The sequence below is a fragment of the Solea senegalensis genome, linkage group LG12 (assembly GCF_019176455.1).
Source record: "Solea senegalensis isolate Sse05_10M linkage group LG12, IFAPA_SoseM_1, whole genome shotgun sequence".
In the NCBI taxonomy this organism is placed as follows: domain Eukaryota; kingdom Metazoa; phylum Chordata; class Actinopteri; order Pleuronectiformes; family Soleidae; genus Solea; species Solea senegalensis.
In genome coordinates, this window is record NC_058032.1 from 759,834 (window position 1) to 777,893 (window position 18,060).

Below are 18,060 nucleotides of genomic sequence, written 5' to 3' on the forward strand. Positions count from 1 at the left end.
CCAGGATTCTACGTGTCTGCAAAGCATGAGGAATGAATGTTGTTACTTATTTACCTGATTATAGATGTGAATATTAACGTGTTAACGTCTTTTTATTATCTTAAAACAGAGTTGAATGCTCTGTCTTTATATAGAGCTTTTCTCATATTTATGACCAAATGTATTTCACACTCACCCATTCACCCATTCACGCCCATTACACATCAATTTAGAGAAATTTGACAAGCTTTGTTTTTTTCTCTGTGTAAAATGTTTCCCATGGTTTGCAGAAACATAAAATGAGAAGCATTAAATGAACACGTTCACTGTGAAACAGCTGAGATACAAATGACACAAAATCCTAAATCCTGCCGCCACTGATTTACACATCAGCTGCAGAAATAGCTTAAAAAGTTGCTTTTAAAGCAGAAAAACGTCACCATGACAGCAAAACCTAAATGTTTGGCCCAATCCATTTTTTCTGAGACTGGATAAAAACTTGAGAACAATCCTGAAATATGAATAGGAACACAATGAGGAGATGAGAGGAAGGATAGAGGCTCTGAGCCGGAGTGTGTGAACAAAGTGTTCTGACAGAGGAGAAAAAGCAGCAAGATAGAAAATGAGAAGCTGTGACAGCTGACAAGAAATGCTCTGACAATGATGGATGACTTTTCTTAAGCCGCAGCTATTTTAAAGGCACAACCTGCATAATCCACATATTTACACAGATTAGCAAACAATGGAAATATAATATATATATATCTATAGATATATATATACTGCTCGCACACACACACACACACGTTTTATGTTAGCTCAATATAGATACTGTACCTTTTTAAAACATTTTTAATTAAAATACAAGATAAAAATTGCAAACATGTTGAAAATAACTGTACACATAACAACTTAATCATTGTAATTTATGCTTCTACGTTGGCAGTTTAAGGTGTTTTAATTATTGTTCTTTCTCTTGCAAAGTGATGTTTTATTTTATTTTTATTTTTTAAAATCACAATTGATGGACATTCTTGTGTTAAATGCAAAATGCAAAAAAATCTTTAGTTGACATAATTCTGCAAATAATTGGCACATCATAAAGGCCTGAGCTTAAGTTCAAATAAATAACCACAATCTTAATGGTCATTTAATTCAAGTTTGACTTGTCGTGATAGAGAAGCATGGCAGAACGATTGTGAGTGTAAAGGTGCTTAAAGTTTAAAGAGACAACAACAAATATATAAAAATGCACTAACCCGTAACTTTTCTGTCTGTTGTTGTTCTCAGTGTCACGTACCATCTGTCCAGGGACGACAGATGCTAACTCTGACACATTTACAAGAGTGTTCACCATACTCAAATACCGAAAACAATTGGTTTTAAAGCAATGGGAGTTTGTATATTTAATACAAAATGTTGCAAATGAGCTTTTCCTTTTTTACTTTAGTGTTGAATCAATGATTTTACATTTAAATGTGGTATTAGACTTATTTTCAAATATTGAGCTGACAGACTATATCAGCAGAAAACCAGTTTTTAAGGCTTAAAATGTCCCTTCAGTCCAGTCACAGACTCTAGATCTCTTTTTTGGTTTTTGGTTTTTTCTGCAGGCAGCAGTTTAGCTTTGCTTGCAATAAATATTATACACATACATAAAGAAATGACACGAGAAGCCATTTGTGTTTTGCTGCCAAAACGCTGTGAAATGAAGTGTAGAAGCTAATAGAGGCTGCCAGTCTTTTCTTTTTGTACCATGTGGTCATTTGATTCTGTCTCACTGAGATAAAAGGGTTGATTTTGACCCTGTTGTCTTCCAGGTACCATCATGACACCAAACTACATCAGTAACAGCTCTGCTGACGTGTCACTGTGGTGCAACTGTGAAGGCAGCGGCAACCAGTGGCAGGACTGTCTGAGACTGCAGCGGATGTTCACCCACAACAGCTGCCTGCGTGAGTTCACCTTTATTATTATTATTATTGTTTATTAAAGCTGCAGTGTGTAAGTTTGTACTGTTGTTGTTGTTGTTGTTGTTGATGTTGTTGTTGGGCACCAGCGGCCCCCGTGACCCTCATGTGGAGGATAAAGGAGTGAGTGAGTGAGTGAGTGAGTGAGTGAGTGAGTTTGGTCTGCATGGAAAGAACAGTATTATTTGTATGTTGACATGTAAGTTGGAAATTCCAAGTTCCAACTGCAAATGGAACGCACCAATTAGACCTGACTGAGGGAGCGTTTGTGTGTATACAGCAGCAGCAGCAGCAGCACAGGGGGCAGGCAGAGGCAAGACATGTTTGTCTCATCTAACCATTGAATAACTTGAATAATTCAGTCATATTACTTTATTATTATTATATTAATAATAATAATAATAATAATATTCTTATCATTATTAAATGTTAGTCTCAGCCCTGCTGGACTTCTGTTATTGTCAAGAATGGGAAAACAAGCAACAAGGAGTTCATCCCTGGATTACTGTGTGAACCATTAAATCACAGCTTCACCTGGAGCCTCATGTTGATTAACCACTTATGAACAATCTAGTTAAGACTGTTTAATATTTAGATGTCCAGCGATGAGCCAAAACATAGTAAAGATTAAAATATGGAGCAAATGACAGTATTACTTTGTGATGGTCTAAGAAATATTACATAAGTGAACAACTGGTTACTAAAGTCACTTTGATGAATGGGAAAAATGAACAGATGTAAAGAACTGAATGACGTAAAATGGACAAAACAAAATGGCGGACACTTTATGGGGAGCACATAACATAGAAGGGTGGAGCCGAGACACAGACGTCACAGCCTCACTGGTGAAAGCGTGTAGGAGAGAGATTTGTCCTGAATGGTAATTGAATCATGAGACACCGAAAGATTCCCACCCCGACACTGTGATAGAATAAATAAAACCTGTTTTTGTGTGGATGGAAAGGGATTGAGAACTTCTACTCGACCTCCTGTCGAAGTGGGTTCATTTAAAACACAATAAGATACTTTTATTCACAAGAACACAATAACGAGTGGGCCACACCTCATCCACATGTTCTGGCATTAATGAAAGCATCAGACAGTTTCCTGCTGTGTTGATCTTATGTGAACAGCAAACTACCCTTAATCTGAAAGGGTAGTTGGTGGATTGACTGATTGATCCAAAGATACATCTCAGTTGACTCCAGCCAGGTTCAACAAAATCCTGGCTTTGTCCCAGCAGATGACTGCTCCTGATGTGGCACTGCCTCCCCAGCTCCAGGTTCTTAAACCACTTATGAACCAGGTCTAAGAATGGCACAATGTTGTCCTCATGTGATCTGGAACGTTCACTTGAAGTTGAAGATGTGAGAATAGTTGTGTTGAAACCTGCTCACACACACACAGTTGGATGGAACTGCTGTGCGATCCAAAAACAAGAGAAACATTGCCCCATTTACCCCCGTGGCCCTAGAGGTCATGTTCTCCCAGGGACGAGTAAAGATTTATGCTCTTAATGTTTCTGATGGTTATGGATGAGTTCTCAAACTCAATCAGTTGGCTAATGGCTCATTTGAATCATTACTCATGCTCTTATAATTTGGTTAGCTGCAGTTGGTTTATTGTTAACTTATTGTCTGCTGCAGACATATCTGGGCTAATGGCAGATGAACGAGATGGAAATCTCACATTTGAAAGCCAGTTGTTCCTCACCGCTGGATTTTGATGCCGTGTGTGTTGGAAAGAGCTTCTTTATCTTCCGGAGGATTCTGAAGATCTCTGGACGGTGCTTTTATATCATGTAGGGTTCTAGAGCGCAGCTGGAGACCTACAGAACTTCCTGGTAAATCTGTGGTAAATGCTTTTATCATGTGAACTGGGGATTGTTTTGAATATAAAAAGTTAGATGTAAAAGAAGAACTTACCAAAACTATTGTTATCCGTCTTTTGTTTTGCATTAGGCCTCATTTAGAAACCTTTCGGAGGAAAAGAATGATTAAATTGGCATTAATGTGTCACCACTGAAGACACACTGAGGAAACGCTCAAAGGGAATAAATCAGTGGAATGACTTTGACTGCGGAGTCTTTCTGGGAGGCTGGCTCCTGCCGTGATGTTCACAGCATCTTCTGAACTCATCAACTATTCATGAGATTCTTAGACCTGGTTCATAACTGGCATCACCATACGTCATCTGATCAAAGGTGTTCTGCACTTAAGTGCTGATGAGTAGACGTGTGCAAAGCCAGTGGGACCGCCCACTCACCCAGTCACCCGAAACAAGAGGTTCATGACTGTGGACTGGAGTGGGAGTTGCTTGATAAACCAGTTTAAATTGTTTTACCAGTGAGTAAACTGTGTGTGTGTTTAAAGGGAAGCACATTACATTACATTACATGTCATTTAGCAGACGCTTTTATCCAAAGCGACTTACAAAAGTGCATTTAAACATTTGGGTACAAATAAGAGCTAGAAGTAAGTAAGAGCTTCAAGTAGAACAAACTATGAAGTGCTAGTCATAAGTGCGATGTACAAGTTTTTTTTTTTTTGTTTTTTTTTTTGTCGTCTTAGTCGAGGTAGAGTCGGAAGAAATGTGTTTTTAGTCGGCGTCGGAAGATGTGGAGGCTTTCAGCTGTCCGGATGTCGATGGCGAGATCGTTCCACCATTTGGGAGCGAGGACAGTGAACAGTCTCGAGTTCTGCGAGTGCCTCTGCGATCCTCTCAGTGAGGGGGCAGCGAGCCGGTTTGTCGATGCAGAGCGGAGTGGGCGGGCTGGGGTCTAGGTTTTGATCATGTCCTGGATGTAGGCTGGACCGGATCCGTTTGTAGCATGGAACGCAAGCACTAGAGTCTTGAAGCGGATGCGAGCAGCTACAGGAAGCCAGTGAAGGGAGCGGAGGAGGGGTGTAGTGTGGGAGAATTATCTTTGTTGTAACACTGTTGTTTTATCAACATGCAGATAAAAGGTCAAGAATTGTACATTTTCATTTATAAATCTGCGACTATGTCAAGCTCAATAAGATCAGGAACCACGACTGTGGAGGAAGATCCATATTCATGGGATGGGCCACACAGTGACTAGCGCTGTTGCCTCACAGCAAGAAGGTTGCTGGTTCCCTTCCCGGTCCAGGTCCTCCAGTCTCCTCCCATTATGTCCAAAAACCCATGATTGTGTGTGAATGAACAGATGGATATTTGTAGCTGCGTTTTATAAAGTGTTGTCCCTGGAGATGATGTCATGTCATGTCCCATGATTTCACTCTTTGTATAAGTAACTATAAGTAATAAAGAAGTTCACACATCCTGAGCTATCCCATTATCTTCTGGCAGACGACACAGCGAGTGCATTGCTGCCTTTTGTCTGATTAAAAACAATGTGATAAACATCTTGGTCAAATACCGAGGTGGTAAGTGAGCTCCCATCTGAAGTCATCACTCACTGTTTGAACCAGGTGTGACGCTGTGTGACAGCAGCATGAGGCAAATGCAAGAGGCTCGAGAGGTGGGAGGGGAGGAGTTAAGAGGGCAAAGCCCCCACTGCCACTCAATCACAGCAGCTGTCAATCAAGCTGTCGATACACACTGAGCCTGTTATGTCCAAACACTAAAATCTGGATCAATGCATCAATGCACTTCCCATAAAGCTCAGCGATTCATCAAGCGGCCGACAGCTCCGGCAATAAAGCTGCCAAATAGATATGAAGGTTCACGCCCACTCACTCACTCTCACACACACGCACGCACACACGCACTGTGAGTGACAGCACTGTGTTTCCGTGCAGGTAACTCCATCAGCTGGATGGGCAGTCCCGGCTCCCTGCCTGCAGACTTCACCCCCCCTCCTGCTCCCAGACCGTCAGCGTTGGTGCAGCAGGACGTTCTCCTGAGCAACAACCACCTGCCCGAGCACAACAACGTCGTGAGTACACGTCACAAACATCTGCTGTTGGAACTATAATGGAATCATTTTAATTAGTAAAATGTCAAAAACACATTTGTCGTTTGTCACAATTTTATAATTTCAAACTCAGTATCGATACCCAGGAAAATACCATAAATCTAACATTTTTAATATTTTCATTGTTTTCAGTTTCATGAGAAACAACACTTTCAGACCGTGTTAGACTCAGACTCTGTGTTTGTCATTATTTATTATCATTTATATCAAACACAAAGTACAGCTGAGGCTGATGGGAAAGTGAGAAGCTTCACATTATTTGATCACAAATTGCCTTCGGGGATTATTATTATGGAATGTCTGAACAACTTTTTAACTTTGTGTACATATCTTTTCTTCTTCCATCTTATTTAATATTTGTATTAGTATTATCATTAGAATGATTTGCTTTTATCTTGCTTCTCTTGAAAGTAACACATTTTCTTTGTATAATATAATGACACGAAAGCCCATTCTGTTCTAATCTAATCTCATCTGATCTAATCTAATCTCATCTAATCTATTTCATAGATTAGGTGAGTTTGTTCACTGGTGAAACAACAGATAAACCAACTTCACCATTTTCAAAAGTTAAAAACACAGAGTTTCATTTCTTATGTCACTGTGACAATAAAAGTAGAAACTCTGAAATCTGAATATTAAATCACTGCATATTGACAGTCTGCTTTCATAGATGTGACTTTTACTCAAGTGAAATATTTCTGTCACATAAAAAGCAGCGAGTCTCTTTTGGCTTTTGATGTATTATTTTATTATTTATCTACGTGTATTTTACCTATGTATATTTGTGTACTTGTACTGTTCACCTGCCCAGGGACGACAGATTTAAATGACTGTTCTTTGGGTTCAGTTTATTCACATACACGAGGATAAAAATACAGACATACATATGTATATATATATAATTATATATATATATATATATATATATATATGTACATATACTATACTTACTAAGAGGTAGAAGACAATGAGAGACACAGCAGGAGTAGTTAGTTGTTGTTCTGTAAAAGTACTTGTTATTATAATAATACAATAGCATTATTAGCAGCACCTATTGTAATTATGTACTAATGCCTGCAATTTTACACAAGACTCATCATCTTGTCTTCATATGATTTACATTCATCATGATCGTCACTTCCATCGTCAGGACAAGGACAAACAGAGCATCAGCATTTGATTTTCAGATAATGATCAGTTTGGCAAACGTTCAGTGTTGCAGGAGCTGCTGAGGTCCAGATGCTGGACGAGACCTCATGAGTTCAGGTTCAGTTCTTCACAGCCAAACATGATTGGAATGCTGCGATGGGGAGATGCAAGGCACATTTATTTTTATAGCACATTTCTAAAGTGATTTAATGTGCTTTTGTTGAAAATATAAAAACTGCAAAAACAACATGTGACACAAAGAGGCATTTAGAAAGAGAGGAGGGAGAAATAAGCAATAAAAGTGCAAACACAACAGGCTGGGCTAAAAAAAGATACGTGTGTCATAGAAACTTAATGCTGTTTCTTCTTGTTTATTTTTGTGTGTTTGTGCTTTTACTCTGAGGAGTTTGGACAAACATGGGTATTAATCAGATTCTGTGTGGAAGATTCTCTCACTGTGAAACAATTAGAAATCATACCAATTTGACTTTTATTAATTCAATAATTATTCCAAAGGAAAGCACAGTGAAGATTTAATCTCTTAATTTGACAAACACGGGAATCATCTGTTAGGACCACAAAGGTGCAGTTATTATCCAGCGATGCTTAGCACGTATTCAATCATTTTACTTTTACACATCGTCATGGAGACCAGCAGAGCGGGAACCAAACCCACAACCCTCGAGTTAAAAGACCACTCACACTGTGTGTGTGTTGCTGTGTGTGTTTTACTGTATGTGTTGCTGTTTGTGCACACTGTATGTGTGTGTTGTGTGTGTTGCTGTGTGTGTGTGCTGTCTGTGTTGCTATGTGTGTGTTTGTTGTGTGTGTGTGTGTGTGTTACTGTATGTGTGTGTTGTGTGTGTGTGTGTTGTGTGTGTGTGTTACTGTATGTGTGTGTTGCTGTGTGTGTGTGTGTGTGTGTGTGTGTGTGTGTGTATGTGTGTGTGTGTGTGTGTGTTGTGTGTGTGTGTGTGTGTTTGTGTGTGCTGTGTGTGTGTGTGTGTGTGTGTGTGTGTGTGTGTGTGTGTGTGTGTGTGTGTGTGTGTGTGTGTGTGTGTGTGTGTGTGTGTGTGTGTGTGTGTGTGTGTGTTGTGTGTGTGTGTGTGTGTGTGTGTGTGGTGTGTGTGTGTGTGTGTGTGTTTGTGTGTGTGTGTGTGTGTGTTGTGTGTGTGTGTGTTGTGTTGCTGTGTGTCTGTGTTGCTATGTGTGTGTGTTGTGTGTGTGTGTGTGTGTTACTGTATGTGTGTGTGTGTGTGTGTGTGTGTGTGTGTGTGTGTTGTGTGTGTGTGTGTGTGTGTGTTGCTGTGTGTGTGTGTTACTGTATGTGTGTTGTGTATGTGTGTGTGTTGTGTGTGTGTTGTGTTGTGTGTGTGTGTGTGTGTGTGTGTGTGTGTGTGTGTGTGTGTGTGTGTGTGTGTGTGTGTGTGTGTGTGTTGCTGTGTGTTGTGTGTGTGTGTGTGTGTGTGTGTGTGTGTGTGTGTGTGTGTGTGTGTGTGTGTGTGTGTGTGTGTGTGTGTTGCTGTGTGTGTGTGTTGCTGTGTGTGTGTGTGTGTGTGTGTGTGTGTGTGTGTATTACTGTGTGTGTGTGTTGTGTGTGTGTGTGTGCTGTGTGTGTGTGTGTGTGTGTGTGTGTGTGTGTTGCATATAAAACAACGCCAAGGCAGTTTGAACTGCGACGAGCCTGATACCCAAAGTGAGTGGAGTCGAGTAGAAGTGTATAAAGGAAAAGCATCATAGCTGCTCTCTGCTCGCTCCTCTGCTTCCAGTGTGTTGGTGTATTACTAACTGTATTATGGGATGGTTGGTGGGTGATGCAACAGAGAAAAACACCAAAGCAAGGCATTGTCACAGTTTGCAGCCTATTATCATCAATTAAACGTGTTTCTTGAATCTTTGATAGCTCATCATGGTCAGTTTGTGTCTTCATATAAAACAGTTTTTACACCTTTAACAATAAGTAAAAGAAGACCATGGCCACATCAAACACTGAAGAAGAAAGATTCTTGCTTGGTTCAGGAGCTTAAACTTCACAGCTTCAGGACAGACTTTAGGAGGATCTGTCAGATGGTTTGCAGATTTAAGGAAGGTCCGGTTTATTTGGAATCAGCCCTTACTGAGCACATTTGATCATTTGAATAATTCTTAAATAATATGTTTTCTGATTATGTAGAGATGAACCTGTTCGAACCCAACTTTGTAAAAAAATCAAAAAGATCACATCAGATCAGATCAGACTAATAAAGGAAGGAAATGCTGCAGAGCTTGAACCTTCAGAGGTGAATGTGAGCCGGTATATATGCAGAAAACCTAATGAGCTGCAGGTGAGCTGCAGGTGAGCTGCAGGTGAGCTGCAGGTGAGCTGCAGGTGAGCTGCAGGTGAGCTGCAGGTGAGCTGCAGGTGAGCTGCAGGTGAGCTGCAGGTGAGCTGCAGGTGAGAGACTTTTGTGCTAGTTTTTATAAAGATACAAAACACTTGTGTCCCCATAGTCAAGGCTGCAATTAAAAATGTGCAAGAACAACCCTAACCAGGTTTATTTGACTTGTTGTTGAAAAGAAATCAGAATTCTGTGCAGAGATAATTGACGAATGATGAAGTTACTGAAGTTAGTGTGAAGAGAGCACATGCTGCTCGGTCCCAGTCCTGATCCACAGAAGGTTCAAGGTTCAAGGTTCAAGGTTTTTATTTGCCATTTGTGCTTAAACAGAAAGTCCAGGCACATTGGAAATCTTGTGCGGGTTCTACGAGTCAGTAGTACGAAACATAAACACACTTAAGGATAAATATAAATATAAGTATAAAAGTAATAATAAAATAAAATAAAAAAAAATGTTGAAGATGTGGGGAAATAAAAATAAAGAAATATACAGTTATACAGCAGATTATGGGGTGTATTGCACATTTCTGACATTGCACATTTATCAGGGAGGGAATATTGCACATAATGTTACACATGGTTAGGTGAGGTAGTGTCTGGTAATTTACAGAGAGTTCAGTGGTTTTGATTTGCCATCAGTCTGACTGTGGCCGGGAAAAAACTGTTAAAAAAGCGAGTTCTGTGTGTTTTGATGCTGTCCGCTCTGCTGTGCCTCAGGTTGTACTTGCAGCGTTTGTGTTTGAGCAGAGTGTGAGCGGGGTGGAGTGAGTCTCTAATGATTCCCTCTGCTCTTTTCCTACAACGCTGCGTATACATGGAGTCCATGGTAGGAAGTTTTGTCCCAATAATCCTTTCCCCAGTCTTTATGACTCTCTGCAGGGCCTTCCTCTCTGCCTGTGTGGTGTTCCCGTACCAGACAGTGATGCCTGCGGTGAGGATGCTCTCTATCAGTCCTCTGTAGGCCAGGGTGAGAGGGCGGTGGTTCAGTCCAGCTTTCCTGAGCAGCCTGATGAAGTACATTCTTTGCTGGGCTTTTTTCACTGTGGCTGTGGTGTTACAAGCCCAGCTCAGGTCAGATGTTACCTGCAGTCCCAGGAACCTGTAGCTGTCTGTCCTCTCCACCTCAGTCCCGCTAATGAATAGAGGCTGTAGAGGGGGGGGTTTCTTCCTGAAGTCCAGGATTAATTCCCTGGTCTTGTCTGTGTTGAGGAGGAGGTCGTTCTCCTCTCCGTAGACCGTGATGTTATTTACCAGGGCCCTGTATCCTGACTCGTCTCCCCCCTTGATGAGCCCCAGGATGGTGGTGTCATCAGCGTATTTAATGATGATGGAGCTGTCCTGGGTGGAGACACAGTCATGTGTGTACAGGGTGAAGAGTTTGGGGCTGAGGCAGCAGCCCTGTGGTGATCCAGTGCTGACTCTGATTTCAGCAGACACTCGTCCTCCCATCTTCACCGCCTGGGGCCTTTCGGTCAGGAAGTCCAGGATCCAGTTGCAGGTGGGAGTAGGGACTCCAAGGTCTGCCAGCTTTACGATCAGTCTGCCTGGGTGGATGGTGTTAAATGCAGAGCTGTAGTCCAGGAAGAGCATCCTGGCATACGCTCTGCTGCTCTCCAGGTGTTGCAGGATGTGGTGAAGAGCTAATGCTACCGCGTCGTCCACTGATCGGTTGGGGCGGTAGGCGAACTTGAGGGGGTCCACAGTGTCTGGAACCATGTTGTTGATGTGGGTGAGGACTAATTTTTCCAGGCACTTCATGGCGACTGGTGTGAGTGCCACTGGCCTGAAGTCATTTAGGGTGGGTGTGTCTGGTCTTTTAGGGACTGGTATGATGGTGGAGGTTTTGAATATACGGGGGACTACAGCCTGAGATAGTGATGTGTTGAAGATATCAGTATACACACCGGCCAGTTGTTCTCCACAGGCCTTCAGTACTCTGGGAGGCACTCCGTCGGGTCCCACCGCTTTGTGGGGGTTCACCTTCTTCAGAGCCTTCAGGACCTGTGTGTGTGTCACCTGGAAGGCAGTGTCCGTGGGGTCACAGAAGGATCTGGTGAGGGTTCTGACTCGTGTTGGAGCGCGTGTGCGTCTGCCAGCTCACTAATGTGCAGACATTAACAAACCCACAGAGATGTCACCACATATGCCGACTGCCCCCGTCCAGCACTGACCGGTAAATATGCTCCCATTCAAACTGCGGTCCTGGCTCCTGTAACCCTGGCCACACTCCCCGGTTCCCAGCATGCCTCACTGCCAGAGATAATCTGGGCCTCCAGACAAGAGGAGAATCCAACTCTCTCACTCTCTCTCCCTCTGTGTCCATCTGTGTCTCTCTCCCACTGAATGGATTAGACAAGGTGCTGGTTGGACGCAGTGCATCAGTCAGGCAACATTAGTATGAATTTATTCATGCCCATATGTCTCCCACTTTTTCCTCCTTACACTGTTCCCCTCATCCTTTCCTCGATTCCTCCCTCCTCCCTCTTCCTCTTTCACTCACCTGCTCCACATGTCTTCATCTGTCTTGTTTGTCAGAGTTTCATGCTCTTTGTTTTAAATGTTCCATTTTTACACATTTGTCATCACGGAAAATGTTTTCATGTTTGTGTTGACATTGTAATATTGTAAATATTGACATTGTAATATTGTAATGATCTGTATTTATATCACACTTTTCTCTCAGAGCTGTTAACACCACTCACACATTCACACTCATCAGGGTTAAGTGTCTTGCCCAAGGACACACAGCAATGGAACCCCTAACCTTACATTTGTGTACAGTACAAAGACAACTCACTCTACCACTGATCCACTGTGTGACTGTGTAAATGGTGTGTATTTCCACACTGAAGCTCTTTTCTATTCTTGATGACCTCCTCAAAACTCCAGTGCTCTTGTGTAAATGGGATGTAACCGTGGCCCACATCAGTTTCACAGTTATGGTGAATATTTCCATGGTAACAGTGAACTCTGCCAATCACCTGATGTTTGTGAGAAGAGTCGTATATTTCTCCCTGACTTCACAAATAAAACTCAGGTCTAAGTTGCCTTATAAAAAATCCATAGTGTGTCAACGAGCTCCTAAAACCTGAACTATTGTCTGAAAAGGTTTTCCTCCTCAGACTCTGAAGACAAATCTCTACACGATGAGATTTCCATAAGAAGTTTCCAGTGTGCGTTTGGAATCTTACTAACCAATCGAAAAAGAAAGACATCCTTTCTGGATCCTTACACGCTGCACCTTCAAATATTTGTTTTCCTTTGTCCGTAAACAGAAACAAAAATGTCCATTAAGTTGATGATTATCATAATAAACCTATTATAAATCTATTTATAACATAGTTTTAATGTGTACAACAGAACCAAAAGAGAATCCAGAGGATGTTCTTTCTTACCCTCAAGGTTCCGACTCCACTGACACACTGTTGTACTAAGTGTACGACTGTAAACTGGACCTTATTATAGCTTATTTTCTGATATTTAGCATTAATGTGATCCACAGTTACGTTCAACAGCAACTAAAACATTTGTTTTTAATAAAGTGACGTGTCAGCGAACACGTGTCGTCAGTCCTAAATGACACTTCATGGTCATTACGTTAATCACTTTTAACCTGCAGTCATCATCATCATTATCATTTATCATAAAAGAACAAGACCTCATTATATTCTCTGGTTTCTTATGATCATCATAATTACACATAATTATAATTATCACTGGGATTATTTATTACATTTTCCTGTCAGATTGAAAGATGAGGATTTTATTCAATATACTGTAAATTTTCTTTGACATGAGTTTACAGTCTCTTCATTTTCACACCAGTTATCGTCAATAAAATATTATCATTGTTCATTAGGATTTTTCAGTCTCTCAAATAAGTCGATCAAAGAAAAAGTCACATGACTCTTAATAAAGCAGAGATACTAAGAACAAGTGGAGCTCTTCATATTTAAAACATACTCTCTGCAGTTACTATCTTACGAATAATAAAAGTCAATTATTTTCACATCAGTGCAAAAGTGAGGAGTTAACCATGATGCATCTCTGCACCCTGAAGGAAATCAGGCTAACGGCCTTGTTTACAGCAGCTGTCACACTCCAGCATGAAGGATTCAAACTCGTCCCAGTCCAAAATATAAAGCTCATAAAACCATCACAGGCAATATTTCTATGACGTATTATTATTATTATTATTATTATTATTATTATTATTATTGTTATTATCATCAGTAAAAGAACAATTTGTACACAGTAGGCCAGCGTGAGCCTTGGGCTCCTCCAGATGTTGCAGCCTAAACTGAAGATGAACAGCTGGGCGTCCTTAAAACTCAGCACTGAATTATATTCATCAACAGCTATAAAGTTTTAAATAAAGTCGTCTGTTGATCAAAGTGTTTGTTCCACAGGATGTGACACGTTTGACAGTTCTCCAGTGTTTCAAGTTTTTACATTCAAAATATTCATTCTTGTACTTTTACATCTTTATCATTTATTTTGGTTTTCTGAGTGATGCACATCACATGTACGTGATTTTAGATTTTAGATGAATGCATTAATGCAGTGGCTGATGTGGTAACAGCAGAAATGAAACACAGCAGTAGGAACCAAGGATTATTTAGGTATAATTAATATATACATAATAATATGTATATGTTATTATTATTGTTAGTATTAATTATAATAATAATATAATAATAATTATATATATAATAATAGTAATAATAATAATAATAACCAGGTGTTTCCTGACAACAAGGATATGTAGATAGTGTGAGAATCTGTGAGATTACATGACTCATAATAATAATAATCTGTCTGAGTTGACAGTAACTGTTTAAACTCTCAGAACACTTGATATACAGTTTTATTTGCTAATTCATAACAGCTTCATAACAGCCCTCACCCTCACCGTGCTGTAACATGAAAAGTCCTTTAAGCGCGACAGCCCTAATCATGAACAGCATTAGTTAAATGGACGGTCACGGTGTGCAGCGACAGTCGAGACTCCAGGAGCGCTGTTTCCTCCTGTCTCACTTCTCAGCTGACTGACTCCACAGGTGGAGGCCATGTGTGACAGCACAGTCACATTTTATATTAATACACAACATCACAGACATTCACTCCATTCACATGGAACTGACTGACATGAGACATGAGGACAGAGACTGAGGACAGAGACTGGCAGCTGCGCTGGGAAGCAGCAGCCGCTGTTGAGCGTATTCTATAATTTAGAGGGTAAATGATATAAAATGCAAGTTCTATGAAGCTCCTGAAGACGCAGAGCCATCAAGCAGCATAATACATTTTTGGAGGTTTGACTCCAGGTGTGAGAAAACTCCACTTGAAGTCCTGCTGTGCAGCAGCCGTTACAATGTCTGGCTGTCAGAATAGTAAAGTCATGTGACACACTGAAATGTGCTGCTCAAACCTTTCCTGTCGTGTGTGTGTGTGTGTGTGTGTGTATTCACTGTCTCCATGGACACATGGTCCACACCTGACGCAGGGTCGCTACAATGTTTAACATTTGCAGCTGTCACTAAGTCAACTGTGCACAAAAGTCATGTGACCAGAGATAGCGCTCCGCCATTAGTCAGACCTGTAGGCAGGTGGAGAAGCACTGATGGAGCAGAGTCTGACGTTCACCCTCATCCTTGTGCTCGTTTGCCCCAGAAAGAGGAGGAAGAGATGCTGTGATGAAGCCACCACTTCCAAACACTCGCCTCCTCTTTTCCTCCTCAGTTGTGTTTCTCAATCTTAATCAAATCCAAACATTATCAAAACAAGGAAAAAGTAAAAAATGGATATAAAAAAACAAGCTGACAGTTTCAAACCTGCAGGTGAGAGTTGACTTCATCATGAACTGTTTAGTGCATCAGACTATAAATCAGGCCTTTTTTTAAATTTCAAACATAAGTGAGCGCGGTCTCCGTGTGTGAACACTGAGATCCTGGATGTGAGACAGAAGGACACATTCATCAGTCTGCTCGGGAATGTTCTGTAGAAGGAGGAGGTCGCAGCTATCTGGAATATAAATACTGTTGGAACTACAGCCATCAGACAACATGGCAGAAATAATGGAATTATAGACTGTTTTTCAGTATCTTCATGTGTCTTCATGTGTCTTCATGTGTCTTCATGTATCTTCATGTGTCTTCATGTGTCTTCATGGATCTTCATGGATCTTCATGTATCTTCATGTGTCTTCATGGATCTTCATGGATCTTCATGTATCTTCATGTATCTTCATGGATCTTCATGGATCTTCATGTATCTTCATGATCTTCATGGATCTTCATGTATCTTCATATCTTCATGGATCTTCATGGTGTCTTCATGTATCTTCATGTATCTTCATGTTTCTTCATGTGTCTTCATGTATCTTCATGTATCTTCATGGATCTTCATGTCTTCATGTATCTTCATGTATCTTCATGTATCTTCATGATCTTCATGATCTTCATGGATCTTCATGTATCTTCATGATCTTCATTCATGTATCTTCATGTATCTTCATGGATCTTCATGTGTCTTCATGTATCTTCATGTATCTTCATGTGTCTTCATGTGTCTTCATGTATCTTCATGTATCTTCATGATCTTCATGTGTCTTCATGTATCTTCATGTATCTTCATGTGTCTTCATGTGTCTTCATGTATCTTCATGTATCTTCATGGATCTTCATGTGTCTTCATGTATCTTCTATCTTCATGTATCTTCATGTATCTTCATGGATCTTCATGGATCTTCATGATCTTCATGTATCTTCATGGATCTTCATATCTTCATGTATCTTCATGTATCTTCATGGATCTTCATGTGTCTTCATGTATCTTCATGTGTCTTCATGTGTCTTCATGTATCTTCATGTATCTTCATGGATCTTCATGTGTCTTCATGTATCTTCATGTATCTTCATGTATCTTCATGTATCCACCCACACATTTGAGGAAAATCATCTTTATTATAGCACGCTGTTTTCCTCACTCACTGGTTCTTCTCCCTCTCAGGTGGTGGAGAGTGAGGAAGAAGAGCAGATGACACAGATTGAGGAGGAGAGTGATGAAGGAGGCCAGTTCGACGTAATCCCGCTCTACTCTGAGAGAGCGACCGTCTCTAACCTGGGCTCCTCCGGCGAGGCAGCGTCTCTGAACACTGGTCCTGCTAAACCCATGCTGCTGCTGCTGCTCGTCCTCTCTGCCTCTGCCAGCTGGGGGTAGAGTGTGAAACCAAGAGAACACACACACACACACACACGCACACACCGCAGCACACACACACACACATACACACATACACTCACATTTAATGGACCCTGAAACAGTCCTGAACTGATTGCTGTAAAAGTGTAAGAAACAGTGAAGAAATGGACTTTGCCTTTTGTCAGTAGCATCCTAACACCCCTGCCCCCCCCCATGCTTCAGTTCACTCCTCGCTTCCTTCCCTCCTTTGGAAATGGCACTTTGACCACCATGGTGTGACTGTAGCTGCAGCGGGACGTTTGCATGCTGCCGTCCAGCGTTATGGAAATATTGTTTTTCTTTGTGTGACTCGTTCAGTCGTTACCAAGTAAATACTAGTTAACAACAACGATGACAGGTGATCATTCATGGAAATGATTCAGTGTTTGCACAACTGTTGCATCAGGAAACTGGAATAAATATATCTCACGTTAACGTGATGAACGAGAATAAAAGAGTCAACTGTGATCACCTCGCTGTGATCGTGGGAAACGCTTGTTATGTATAAAGACGTTTGATTATTGGTGTTTCATTGATCAACATTTAATGTAGAATACAATTTAAAGCTTGAGTCTGCGGTTTTCTTTTTTCTGAAAGACTTTTTTTCGTCTTATTCTTTGAACATTTTCTTCATGTCGTGAAAACCATCAGTTATAAAGTTGTCTGGAATTAAACAACTAAAAAAATACAATCCAGCGTCAGAAATAATGATCTGCTCAGTTCATTCTTATCATAATGATCATCCAGGTATGAGGCACTGACACTGATGTAATAACGTATTTACTTTAACATGGAGTTGCTTCCACTTTTACAGCGAGAACAGCTTCTTGTTGGACTTGCTTCATGTTGTCGAGCATTTCTAAGATCACACACACACACACACACACACACACAAAGGTCACTGGGGTCGAGGTCAGGACAGACGCAGTGTAGAGACCTCGTGTCTCTGCTGCAGCCATGTTGTCAGAGTCCGGAACAAAGTCATGATGTGAGCACAGCTGCTCTCTCTCTTCTAGCATTTGAGCTCATCGTTAAGTGTAATTATCACATTAATAACATTAAATCACACACACACACACACAGGTATTTGATTTAGTTGTCTACATTATTATGGACTTGATTAATATTAATTGATTTGATTTGATTTTGAAGTCTGCATCATTGCAAATCTAAACAAGCACCTTTACTTAGAAATGCTGTGAAATATCATCATGAATATCTTAATTATTGAATATTGTGTCATCATTTTCAGCTCATATTCCTCATATTTCCCACCCGCTTGTTATTCTAAACCACTTCCTGTCCGCCCTGGTTCATAGGCACATGCTGCAAATGCTACTTTTCAGGCAAACGCACAATAAAAACAACACATGTCCGTCAA

At 40.8% G+C, this 18,060-nt stretch overlaps 1 protein-coding gene across 1 annotated transcript in view; it reads left to right on the top strand.

Moving 5' to 3' along the window:
• LOC122778388 (GDNF family receptor alpha-4-like) overlaps nucleotides 1-16,717 on the top strand; it is a 48,266-nt gene extending 31,549 nt beyond the window's left edge. Inside the window, exons 6-8 of the mRNA XM_044040240.1 lie at nucleotides 1,800-1,934; nucleotides 5,732-5,868; nucleotides 16,449-16,717. Of these exons, the coding sequence (XP_043896175.1) occupies nucleotides 1,800-1,934; nucleotides 5,732-5,868; nucleotides 16,449-16,658 (482 nt within the window). The 3' untranslated portion in view covers nucleotides 16,659-16,717. The remainder of the gene's footprint in view (nucleotides 1-1,799; nucleotides 1,935-5,731; nucleotides 5,869-16,448) is intronic.
• The last annotated feature ends 1,343 nt before the right edge of the window (nucleotides 16,718-18,060 follow it).